Here is a 13,088-nt window from a genome sequence, read left to right on the forward strand (position 1 = left end):
GTGGTTTCGGATTGGAGGAGGTAAGGGGCAGAAGGCGGGCGCCAGAGATTCCAGGAGACCGATTGGCTTAGATGTCCATCGTTCTTATCGAAGCACCAATCACCGCGCACAAGGCGCTGCGGAGAGCCCGAGCGCTTTCCTCTTGCAGGTCCGGCTTTCTCAGGTTTGCTTTTTAATTCCCTTGCTTTCCTGTTCCGGAGCCGCGGGCGGTGCTACGGTCTTGGAGGCTACTCGATAAGTCTGGCTTTACTCTAACGACGACCTCGCAGCCCGAGAGCTTTTTCTAGGTAAAAGGGTCAGCTTGTGGGTGTTGGAAGAGGGAGTGTTTCCAAGTATCCGAATTGCAACGGGGCTGGCGCCTGGGGCTGGGGTGAGAGGCGCCTGGGAGATAGGAGCCGGCAGCTCCTCTTCAGATCTGCAGCGAAGGGCAAAGAAAAGGGACCCTAGGCCCGGGCCCTGTAAATAAATAGTAGTGAAAAATGAGACCGTTCATTCATTGTGGCGCGCATGTCGTGGTCCAGGCCTGAAGCCGCCGGGATCTCGGGCGGGTAGTGAGACTGTAAGTTTACATCGTGGGGCTCACTATCTGGCGGGAGATGTAAACAGGGAAACACGCAATTACGGATCAGCCAGACATAAGTGACCGGGCTGGGAATTCAGGTGGTGGAAGAGCGCGTTAATAGAAATGTAGTCACACTTTGCAACTCTTGCTACAAAGACTGATGTTCCTGCACATGTTAGCCGTGCAGAACGACTCCCTCAGTTTCCCTGCTTCCAAACAGCAACTTAGGAGGAGGCAGACGCCGAAAATAATTACTTTTCCAGTTGCAGTGAGTTCCTTGTCTTTTGAATTGAAGTTCACATCCACAATACAGCCTGACTGTGCCTTTAATAGGTCAGTTTCATAATCAATGTTTTCAGATATTCTATTTCTACAAATATCCATGAGGATCTAATAGTGAATGTTCAACAACAGTGAACACACGATACAGGAGTATTGGTGATCCTGACTGTTGTCCATCTCTAGATTCAGTACACTCCTTTTGTGTTTCCCCTGGACTCTGTGCATACCTCTTTTCTTGTGTTTATCACATGTAATTTAAAAAAAAATCCGTATCTGCACATGGATTCTGGGCTTCAGGAGCCCTGCTTACTATGTGCCTTACTCACCTTTGATCAGGGCCTGTGACCATGCCCCACCTGTCTAGGCTCATTAAATGTTGCATGAATCAGTGAAATGGCCTGCTTTTTGTCTGGTTTTGGTAATGCAAACCTGTTGTGGATATATTCAGTAGGGAAATGTCCAGTAGCAACATAGAAACATATATCACTGGTGAGCCAGTAAACACTTACTGATCACCTACTCTGTGCAGGATGTTCTGCCAGGGGCTGTGAAGGATACAGAAATGATTATGAGCCAACCCAATTCATCAAGGAACTAATAACCTAGTGGAAGAGTTAAGACATATACACACATGATTATTATATGAGGCAGTCTCGGGTAAGTGCTGTAAAAGAAGTAAGTACAGACTAAGCAACAGAAGTCTTGAGGGAATGGGATTACTTCCTAAAGGGAACCAAGATAGGCAGCACAGAAGATGTGGCATTTGACATGGGTAGATGGGTTAAAACTTCAATGGGCAAAGTCAAAGGGAGGGGTTTTAGAAGACCAGGAGTAAAGAATAAGCTGGATGATAGTACTTCATATGTTAGGAACTGGAAACACCCATGGGGTCGCTAAGAGTTGGACATGACTGAGCGACTTCACTGACTTTTCACTGTCATGCATTGGAGAAGGAAATGGCAACCCACTCCAATGTTCTTGCCTGGAGAATCCCAGGGACGGGGGAGCCTGGTGGGCTGCCGTCTATGGGGTTGCACAGAGTCGGCCACGACTGAAGCGACTTAGCAGCAGCAGCAGCAAGGTGATAGGAGAGCTTCCCAGGTGGCCCTAGTGGTAAAGAACTTGCCTGCCAGTGCAGGAGACATAATGAGAGGAGGGTTCGATTTCTGGGTTGGGAAGGTCCCCTGGAGGAGGGCCTGGCAACCCACTCCAGTGTTCTTGCCTGGAGAATCCCATGGACAGGGGAGCCTGGTGGGCCACAATCCATAGGGTCGCAAAGAGTGAATATGACTGAAACGACTTAGCACGCACACAGGATGATGGGCACTTCATGGGGAAGTTAATGGAGGATTAGCCTGGAAGAAGTTGGGTCCAGATTGCAGAGGGCCTTAAATGCCAAGCATGGAGTTTGAGCTTGATTCTTTTGGCCCTGAGTAGCTTGTGGTGACAGGATGGGCTGTCTAGGCCCCAGGTTTATCATGAGGGTCTTGAACTGAATGACAATCATTCAGTTCAGTCGCTCAGTTGTGTACAACTCTTTGCGACTCCATGGACTGCAATACGCCAGGTTTCTCTGTCCATCACCAATTCCCAGAGCTTGCTCAAAATCTCATATCCATCGAGTGTGTGATGCCATCCAACCATCTCATCCTCTATCGTCCCCTTCTTCTCCCACCTTCAGTCTTTCCCAGCATCAGGGTCTCTTCCAGTGAGTCAGTTCTTCCCATCAAGTGGCCAAAGTATTGGAGTTTCAGCTTCAGCATCAGTCCTTCCAATGAATATTCAGGACGTATTTCCTTTAGGATGGACTGGCTGGATGTCCTTGCAGTCCAAGGGACTCTCAAGAGTCTTCTCCAACACCACAGTTCAAAAGCATCAGTTCTTTGGTACTCAGCTTTATGGTCCAACTCTCACATTCATATATGACTACTGGAAAAACTGTAGCTTTGACTAGATAGACTTTTGTCAGCAAAGTAATGTCTCTGCTTTTTAATATGTTGTCTAGGTTGTTCATAGCTTTTCTTCCAGGGAGCAAGTGTCTTTTAATTTCATGGCTGCAGTCACCATCTGCAGTGATTTTGGAGCCCCCAAAAGAAAAGTCTCACTGTTTCCAGTGTTTCCCCATCTATTTGCCATGAAGTGATGGGACCAGATGCCATGATCTTAGTTTTTTGAATGTTGAGCTTTAAGCCAGCTTTTTCACTCTCCTCTTTCACTTTCATCAAGAGGCTCTTTAGTTCCTCTCTGCTTTCTGCCATAAGGGTGGTGTCATCTGCATATTTGAGGTTATTGATATTTCTCCTATTGATACTTCTCTGGCAGTCTTGATTCCAGCTTGTGCTTCATCCAGCCTGGCATTTCGCATGATGTACTCTGCATAGAAGTTAAATAAGCAGGGCGACAATATACATCCTTAATGTACTCCTTTCACAATTTGGAACCAGTCTGTTGTTCCATGTCTGGTTCTGACTGTTGCTTCTTGACCTGTCTACAGATTTCTCAGGAGGCAGGTCAGTTGGTCTGATATTCCCCTCTTGAAGAATCTTCCATAGTTTGTTGTGATCCACACAGTCAAAGGCTTTGGCGTAGTCAGTAAAGCAGAAGTAGATGTTTTTCTGGAATTCTCTTGCTTTTTCTATGATCCAATGGATGCTGGAAATTTGATCTCTGGCTCTTCTGCCTTTTCTAAATCCAGTTTGAACATTTGGAAGTTCTCGGTTCACATACTGTTGAAGCCTGCCTTGGAGAATTTTGAGCATTACTTCGCTAGCGTGTGAGAAGAGTGCAATTATGTGGTAGTTTGAACATTCTTAGGCATTGCCTTTCTTTGGGATTGGAATGAAAACTGACCTTTTCCAGCCTTATGGCCACTGGTGAGTTTTCCAAATTTGCTGGCATATTCAGTGTGGCACTTTCACAGCATCATCTTTCAGGATTTGAAATAGCTCAGCTGGAATTCCATCACTTCCACTAGCTTTGTTCATAGTGATGCTTCCTAAGGCCCATTTGACTTCATATTCCAGGATGTCTGGCTCTAGGTGAGTGATCACACCATCATGGTTATATGGATCATGAAGATCTTTTTTGTACAGTTCTTCTGTGTATTCTTGCCACCTCTTCTTAATCTCTTCTGCTTCTATTAGGTACATACCATTTCTGTCCTTTATCGAGCCCATCTTTGCATGAAATGTTCCCTTGGTAATCATTAATGAGATATTATTTGGTGTGTACTTTCTATTAAATACAGTGATTGATAAGGCTAAATAATCTGAAACTATTTTCATGAGCCAGTTGAAAATCTGCCTTCAGCCTGTTGGTAAAACTTTTGGTTAGGAAGACTAAAGGAAGATGCTTCTAAATGGAAACTTTCTGCAGTTAATGTTTGTTTGGGTTTTTAAAACATTTTGCTGAAGCCCAATATTTGGAAAGCTGTTCCTCTTCATAACATTGTTCAATGGGGAGGGCTGAGAATGAGAATCAAAGAACACTGTTATGTTGACCAGATTATAGTTAAGTTTGAATCTACATGCTAGTCTCACTGAGGGAGAAAGAATGTGGAGTGGGAGAGCAGAAATGATTTTTCCCTCCCTGATCTTTTAGCTGATTAGAGATGGAATATGCCTAAGTTTCCAGTCTTTTAAGCTACTGATTGTTTGAATCAGAGAGACAAGTACTTCAGTTCAGTTCAGTTGCTCAGTTGTATCCGACTCTTTGCGACCCTATGGACTGTAACACACCAGGCTTCTTTGTCCATCACCAACTCTTGGAGCTTGCTCAAACTCATGTCCATCGAGTCGATGATGCCATCCAACCATCTCATCCTCTGTCATCCCTTCTCCTCCCATCTTCAATCTTTCCCAGCATCAGGGAGTTTTCCCATGAGTTAGTTCTTCACATCAGGTGTCCAAAGTATTGGAGTTTTGGCTTCAGCATCAGTCCTTCCAATGAATATTCAGGACTGATTTCCTTTAGGATTGACTAGTTGGATCTCCTTGCAGTCCAAGGGATTCTCAAGTCTTCTCCAACACCACAGTTCAAAAGCATCAATTCTTTGGCACTCAGCTTTCTTTGTAGTCCAGCTCTCACATCCCTACATGACTACTGGAAAAACCACAGCTTTGACTAGACGGACTTTTGTTGGCAAAGTACTTAGGACATCTTAAAAATTAGTTGTGAACTTTAATTCAGTTCAGCATGCTCTTATTTTTATTAGTTTGCTTACTGCATGGGAGCATGCAAAATCAATATTAAGATAATCAGAAATATTTTCTAGCATGAGCAGTTTGGGAAACATTTTTATATCTATTTGTTCTCTCTGTTCTCTAGAGTTTATATTCTCTGTGGAAAATGTGACATATTCAAATAGTACGTCACGATGCAAGGCAGTGCATGGTGAGTGGTCTGATAGTAATGGCAATCGTTTTGGGCGACCAGGGTGGAGCAAACACTGGCCATCTGGGGTGGGGAGGGTTTAGATCTGTGAGGTGGAGGGCGTGTGTTAACATAGGCCGTATCCATAGCTGGGAACCCAGACCAGAGCAGTTAAGGAGCCATCCTGGATCCCTGCTCTGATGGCACTGGCAATTCTGAGGTCAGGCAGACATCAAAGGTGAAATGAGGTAATGAGCTGGTGACCTGTAATCATTGTAGGACCTGCCAAAAAGAACCACAGAGCGTGTGAGAGCAGGGTACCCTGGGGGTGGTAACATTGGTTATAGAAAGGCCTGCCAGGGTATTACTGTAGTAGCAAGGCAGGAGAGGATGGTATGGAATGGATGGACTCAAGTATCTATGAGGCTGAAATGATACAGGTGTTTGAGCATAAATTTTTAACTAGAAGGGTTAAAGGAGGAGAAGTCAGGTAATTCCCTGGTGTATGACTTGAAGACCAATGAATGGTCTCATCTATTGAGATAGGAAGGGACTTCTCAAGTGGCGCAAGTGGTAAAGAACCTGCCTGCCAGTTCAGGAGACATGAGAAACACGGGCTCAATCCTTGGGTTGGGATGATCCCCTGAAGGAGCATGGAAACCCACCATAGTATTCTTGCCTGGAAAAATCCCATGGACAGAGGAGCCTGGTGGGCTATAGTCCAGAGGGTCACAAAGGGTTTGACACAACTCAAGGGACTTAGCATGCATGCATGCATTGAGATGGGAAACACTAAAAAAGGAGCAGGTGGTATTCTCTTGGAGGGCAAGGTTATTGACTCATTTTAGGACATGTTGAGTTGAATTTGTGAGTCTGCTGAGTGGCGGGGGAAGGTGTGGCAGGATGATACTCAGTGTATGTGTAGAAACATGCTGTGTGTGGACAGGATGACATAGGTTGGGGGGAACTTGAAGAAGTACACCACAGCAGATGGTTGAACACTGGGATGTGACCTCGTCATGCTGGAAGTGGAGCCTCTTTAGGAAGCGACAGGGTCCAGGGACTGACCATGGCTTTGGTTGAGTGGCTGAGACCTGGAAAGAGGAGTTTATTGGCCCTGAGGAGTTTCAGATAGTACAGAGAACTCAGTATTAGATGGGTGGAATATTCCAGCAGCCTAAGGGGTGGTCAGGTATTGGTGAAAGCTGTTTACATAGTGAGTTTTTCTCTTCTCTTTTTCTTTCCTCCACCAAAGTCACAGAATGTCGTTCCACCCAGGAGGACCCAGGTGTCCCCGAGGGCGAGGGGGACATGGAGCCAGACCCTCCGCACCAGCCTTCAGGCCCCAAAATCTGAGACTGCTTCACCCTCAGCAGCCTCCTGTGCAATACCAATACGAACCTCCCAGCGCCCCTTCCACCACCTTCGCCAACTCTCCGGCCCCCAATTTTCTGCCTCCAAGACCAGACTTTGTACCCTTCCCTCCGCCCATGCCTCCTTCAGCGCAAGGCCCCCTACCCCCCTGCCCGATCCGGCCCCCGTTCCCCAACCACCAGATGAGGCCCCCCTTCCCCGTGCCCCCCTGTTTCCCTCCCATGCCGCCTCCGCTACCCTGTCCCAATAACCCCCCAGTCCCTGGAGCGCCTCCGGGCCAAGGCGCCTTCCCCTTCATGATGCCGCCGCCGTCCTTACCGCATCCGCCGCCGCCTCCCGTCGTTCCGCAGCAGGTCAATTACCAGTACCCGCCGGGGTACTCGCACCACAGTTTCCCACCCCCCAACTTCAGTAGCTTCCAGAACAGCCCCAGTTCCTTCCCGCCCAGTGCTAGTAACAGCAGTAGCCCTCACTTCAGGCACCTCCCTCCGTACCCGCTCCCCAAGGCTCCCAGTGAGAGGCGGTCCCCAGAAAGGCTAAAGCACTACGACGACCACAGGCACCGGGACCACAGTCACGGGAGGGGCGAACGGCATCGGTCCCTGGAGCGGCGGGAGCGAGGCCGGAGCCCCGACCGGAGAAGGCAGGACAGCCGCTACAGGTCGGATCACGAGCGGGGGCGCACGCCCTCCCGCCACCGGAGCTACGAGCGGAGCAGGTAAAGCGCACCTGTGGTTTTTTAGAGAGGTTGTGGCGATCCTAACACAGGCGGCTCAGCAAACCAGACCAAAAAGGTCCAGCCGTGCATTTCGGTTTATAAAAGGAAAGGGCTGTTTTATTAAAGAGGGAGAGACAACTGATGAGGAAGGAAGTTGATCTCAGGAGAAAGCCACTTTGAAAAGCATCCCCTAATTAGCAACATGGGTTCATTTCAATGAATGTAAGCCAATTACTATACGAGTACAGCTGGCATTTTAATGATGATCAATAAAAGATCTTGTAGTTGTTTGTGTGGATGTTGTATTTAATTATGTTCAGTATGACCATCTTGTCAGGTTATTGCACTGTGGGTTCTTTTGGAATTGGTGGTCTGCAGGCTGCTGTTGTCAGTCAGGAATCCAACTAGTTAACAAGCTGAACTTGCTTCCTGATTTTTAGGATAAATGGAAGTTTATCTTATGTTTTTGCTTTCTTGCTCTGTTTCTTTATAAAATGAAATAATATTAGGTATACATTATCAAAGTTACAATTTTCAAAATAGCTTTTAATTTGATTTTGTTGCATTGAAATGTATGCATACTAAATAAAATTGCATTTAGAACATACTAATCCACTCCAGATTAAATTTCTTTTTTTTTTTCCCCATCCAAAAGGCCCAAAATCTATATTTACAAGGAAATAAGGTTTCCAGCAGACATTCATTGATGGGTGTCTAGAAATTCTCTGAAGTTAAATGTAAAATTTTATGTCTATATTTTTTTTCTATAAGTAAATCAGTGGCTTACAGCAGATTCTTAAGAGATTGTATGAGTCTGTTACCCCAAACCTAAGAATCATTGGTTTAGATGGAAAAATAAAAATGTGCACATATCCATTCTACTAATATTTATGTGTACCTTCAGTGAACTGTTTGTATCAATGAAGATTTTTGGTTTTCCACTTGTCAAGCTGGTAATGGTGCTTCTCTTTCTGGCTGCTGTGGTGTGTTCACTCACTTTCATTGTCTTGTGGAACTTCTGTGCTGAAAAGTTTGAGGTCCCCAAACCAGGTAACCTTGTTACTTGGATTTGCAGAGAGTGAGTCTTGACTCCTATGGAATTAATGTGCTTCTTGGTTTCCATGTTGTTCTCATGGCTGTGTGCTTGATTCTGACCGAACATTTTGCCAGTAAATGGTAACAGTCATTCTCAGTCCTAAAGGTTTAGAAGGAAGCCCTCCAGGCCTTGGAAGGTTTGGAAGGAAAATGCACTATTGCTTCTCCCTGATGCCTAGTTGAAGGCAGAAGTGACATGTTTCCTGCAGGGGTGACTGATTCTGATGGGCTAAAGCTGACTAGAGTTGGTAGACTTTGGAAAGTCTTTTCAGGATGACTTACTGTTCCTTGTCAGTTTTGTTCTTAACTTTGTGATGCATTAGTTGGCAGAGGCCTGTGAGGGTTCATTTTACAACTTTATGGTGAAAATCTAAACTCGAAAGAGTTTGATAGTTTTCTTCAGACTTAAAGTGATTGTTAATAAACCTGTCTTTGGGGAAACATTTTGCTGCAAACTTCAACATTCTAGATGACTTTTTTTTTTTTTTTTTTCTGTTTGAGAGTACTGTGGTTTTTAGGGTTCTGCAGTAAATTCCTGAATTCTCCCATCCAGGCGTAAGCTTGTAGAAACACAAGTGTTCTATAAACTGAGGATCCCTGTCACTAAGTGAGATCAAATGCTGAAAAAATGACCCTTAATCCCCATGAGCCTAAACCACAACCCCTTTACTGTGGGGGATCTTAGGCAGTTAGCTCATCTTTCTACATGGCCTTTATTTACCCTGGAGTTGTTTTATGATGTTGTACTTGGGGGTGTTTGCTCTGGAGCGGCCTTAATGTCACAGCCGCAGTAAAAGCAGTTCCCTCTGGGGGTCTTAGTAGCGTGTCAGTCCTCTGTCTTATATAGAATGCTTCTGTGAACCAAACATGGAGCCTGTGAAGTGCTAGTATATAACTTCTGAAAGTACACTGGAGAAAACCAGATGTTCACAAAGTTGTGCGTTAGATTAGATGAAGTTTATGCAAATTCTTTAGTCTGTCTTCTGGCTGCTTCTGCCCTGGCTTCTTGGGGTAAGTGCATCCACACTTTTTCAAATTTCATTTTTCCTTTTCTTCTTCTCTTCCTCCGAAATCTGGGTGAATAGTGATTACAAGATTGTTTCAGGGCAGACTATTTCTGGAGAAGGTTTGTGAAGATGTAGATGGATGCATTTGCTGTCATGAAAGATCCAAGTTCCTCCAGGGATTAGGAAAAGGAAGAGCTGCAGGGGCAGCCAGTAAGGAGCAGGGCAGTGGCTTCCCACACTTGAGCGGTGTTACAGCACAGTAACCCCATACCTGTCCTGTTGAGTACCGTGTTGAGCCATTGGAGAGCTATTATGTATCTAAGGAATATCTTCACAGTCCCAAACTGGGAAGAATTTTTGGAAAAATAACTGAAGCATTGTTTTTCTTGCTTTAAATGGGTTCATCATATAGTATTACAGTGATTTATACTGGTCTTTTCAGTTCATAGCCACTCAGAGGTAGCAGTCATAATGAGAGGTGCCACTCTTGAATGCAAAATCCTATCCCCTAGATGTTACAAAAACAAACGAAAAATTAGGAATATCCTATAAATAGAGTTTTTATTTGGAAATAGAGGCAGTTTTTTTTTAGCCGCCATGCCATCACAAATTACATTATATTGTTGTCATGTGATACCACTCACTAGGTGGGATTTGCTGTCTAAAAGTAAGCTGTCATTTTAGAAGTGTATCAGATAAAGAATGTGGAATGCCAAGCACTGGCTACTTTACTTTGGACAGCTGGTGTGTACCTGAGCCTTAAGTATATGTTAAAAGTGTTATTCAAAGAAGTCTTTCTTGAGGAAGGAGTGGTTTTTAAGTGGAAAAACAATTTTTGTGTTAATATCTAAGATTTCTTATTAATTTTGTAAGTTTTGATTTCAGCGAATTTACATTTCTTCTATTTGGTTATAGGTAGGGGATTATTATTTCTTTTTTGCCCACGCCATGTGACAGGCATATAGGATTTTAGTTCCCCTACTGGGGATCGAATCTGTGCCCCCGCAGTGGAAGTGGTGGCGGGAAGGTGGGGCGTGGCTATTTTTGAGTTTAGACATTTTTGTAATCTTCTTGCTGGACTCAGGCTAATACAGTATTTTTTTGCCCCACTCTAAGACCTAGTATTTATTTCCTTTAGATTTAGTTCTAATGTAAACACACTGGGATTCCAATTTTTGTTTCAGATCTCATTGTGCATATTGATTAGGCTCATAAGTTATTACTATCATTATTACTAAATTCCAGCTTTATATTGGAAGGTTTAAAATCCTGAATTCTAGTTTTACGGTGAGTAAACTCATTGTCTCTATTTAGAGTTTTTTTTCCCTTGATGAAAACAGCACTTAAAGTGACCTAGAGTCTCATGGTAGTTAGTGATGACTAAGAACTATACCTCAGGTGTATAACCTATGAGTTTAGAGCTTTTTATCATAGACCTTTGTCCTCATCTTTACTATATGCATTTATTTGTTGGATGAAATTAAGAGTGTTTCAGAAATCAATAGGCAGTTGAATCCTTTGAAGTTTTCCCTGTAGAACGTTTGGCTGGTTGGAAGGTCTCAAGAGAAGATTATGATAAAATTCCCTTCGTTGCTTAGTATTAAGTATGACTTCTTCTTCTTCTTTTTTTTTTTTTTTTAAAGAAAACAGCAAGAAATGTCTAAGGTAGTTAACTTGCGTAAAGTGAAATGCTCCTTTAACCTCTAATAAATGAAAGGTGAATAAAAATGTCCCATAGTGAATAGTGCTGCAGAATACTTAGGTGAGGTGAGGTCCATTTATTTAGATGAATTCAGTGAAAAGAGATGGTGTTTTTGAGTCTTTCTGTTGAAAATAGCTCTGTGTATTAATTCCTTTAAGAGAGCGGGAACGGGAGAGACACAGGCACCGGGACAGCCGAAGATCACCATCTCTGGAAAGGTCCTACAAAAAAGAGTATAAGAGATCTGGAAGGTAAGCAAGGAGTTGACACTGGAAGAAGTCATAGGATTATCTCCTGAAATTCAGATTTTGTGCTTTTGCAGGGTGTCAGCCAGGTCTTCAGAATAGCCTGAGCATCTGTCCAAAGAACACTGTGAAAAGCTAAAGTAGCCAGTTATTGAAAAACCTTTTATTTCAAGATGTATATAGGATGCACAAGGAAAATTTTAATAAGTCCCCCAAATTAGGCCACTTTGTGACCTCAGTTGCTGTAAAACACTATATTAGTAGTTCAAGGTTTGTTTTTTTTTTAAAGACCTTGAAAATTCATAATTATGCTCTTAAGTTTACTTGTTTCAGAAAAAAAAAAAAAAAGAAAAACTACAGTAATACCTTATTTGGAAATATGACATTGAAATTGTTGCAAATAAAAATTTACAGGATGTAACCAATTCTATATCAAGAGCTAAAAATTCATGCCTTAATAAATGGTAATTAAGAATAGTACTGTCAATAATCTGACAGATTTTGGGTCAATTATTCATTTTCCCAATTTTGTTATTGGGCAAAGGAACTTTTTTAAGCCTCAGTGTCTTTGTCTAAAATAAGGACAGTTATATTTGCCTTATTGAGTGACAAGGGGTCATTACACACATAAAACACTTAGGACTTGGCCCAGTAGTGCCTAATAAATGGTAACTATATATATAATTATTACTAATCTCTTGACTCTAAAAAAGCAGAAAAAGGTATTGAAGGTAAAATAAATTAATAAACTAGAAAAAGAACTATAATGCCATAATAATATTTGTAAATAAATGCAAGATTTCTTTGAAAGGCCATACAATTTAAAAAGTGGCAAATCAAGAAAAGAAAAGCACATATCCATTAGGTATAAGAATGTATTATTATAGGAATGAAGGGGATTTAAAAATTATAGTGTGTTGGTATAAGTACTGATGTTTTATTTGAGAAATTTAAAAACTTGGATGTGATGAGTTGTTTCTATGAAAACAAAAATTATAAACCTTACACTTAGAGCAGAAAATGTTAATAGGCCAATAACTATGGGAAAAAGTTGACTTTGTGTCTCTTCCAAAAAAGTTTGAAACTGTTTTTAGAACACTGAAGAAGATGGAAGGAAAGCTCAGCTCATGCTGTGATATCAGGAAAATCCAAATGGCAAAACTATCAATGAAAGGAAAGCCACAAAACAATTTCTTTTATGAATATGGATATGAAAATACTGATTAGTATATGAGCAGGTTGTTTTCAGTTGTGTGTTATAATAGTTGAGGGTTTATTCCAAGGTTGCATGGGTAGATAGGTTAGTATTAGGAGATCTATAACTGTAACTCTTTGTGTCAGAATCTCTAGAGTTATCTCAGTACTTGCCTATTAGCTGTTTAAAGTTGCATTCAATTATGAGTAGAAACTGGTAAAGTAGGCGTATAAGCAGACTTCTGTAACTTGATAGAGAACATTATCTCGTGATGAACATGATTGATACCATCTGAGAAGAGCCAAATTTAATGTTGAAACCTTATAGGCCTTCCCATACATGTTAGAAAAAAAGACAAGGAGACCCCATTTCCTACCACTGTCACCTGATGTATGTCTTAACAAGCAAATGACAAACATTGTATTCTTGTGTGTCCCAGGTATTGTACGGTACGATGATAGTCTTTAACAAGAGTCCCTGCTTTCCAGGAATAAGAAAGTTAAGTGCTGTGAGAAGTGCCTTTGATAGAGCAAATAC

The 13,088-nt window shown here is 42.6% G+C and overlaps 1 protein-coding gene across 5 annotated transcripts in view; it reads left to right on the top strand.

Annotated features, from left to right (window-relative positions):
* Positions 1 to 121: 121 nt before the first annotated feature.
* Positions 122 to 13,088, top strand: part of DROSHA (drosha ribonuclease III) — a 124,483-nt gene continuing 111,516 nt past the window's right edge. For 2 of the 5 annotated variants that reach the window (XM_025270433.3, XM_006067803.4), the window contains exons 1-4: positions 122 to 287; positions 5,171 to 5,236; positions 6,471 to 7,307; positions 11,270 to 11,362. In XM_025270433.3, the coding sequence (XP_025126218.1) occupies positions 5,220 to 5,236; positions 6,471 to 7,307; positions 11,270 to 11,362 (947 nt within the window). In that variant the 5' untranslated portion in view covers positions 122 to 287; positions 5,171 to 5,219. 5 annotated transcript variants of the gene reach the window in all.

This window comes from Bubalus bubalis, chromosome 19 (assembly GCF_019923935.1).
Source record: "Bubalus bubalis isolate 160015118507 breed Murrah chromosome 19, NDDB_SH_1, whole genome shotgun sequence".
In the NCBI taxonomy this organism is placed as follows: Eukaryota; Metazoa; Chordata; class Mammalia; order Artiodactyla; family Bovidae; genus Bubalus; species Bubalus bubalis.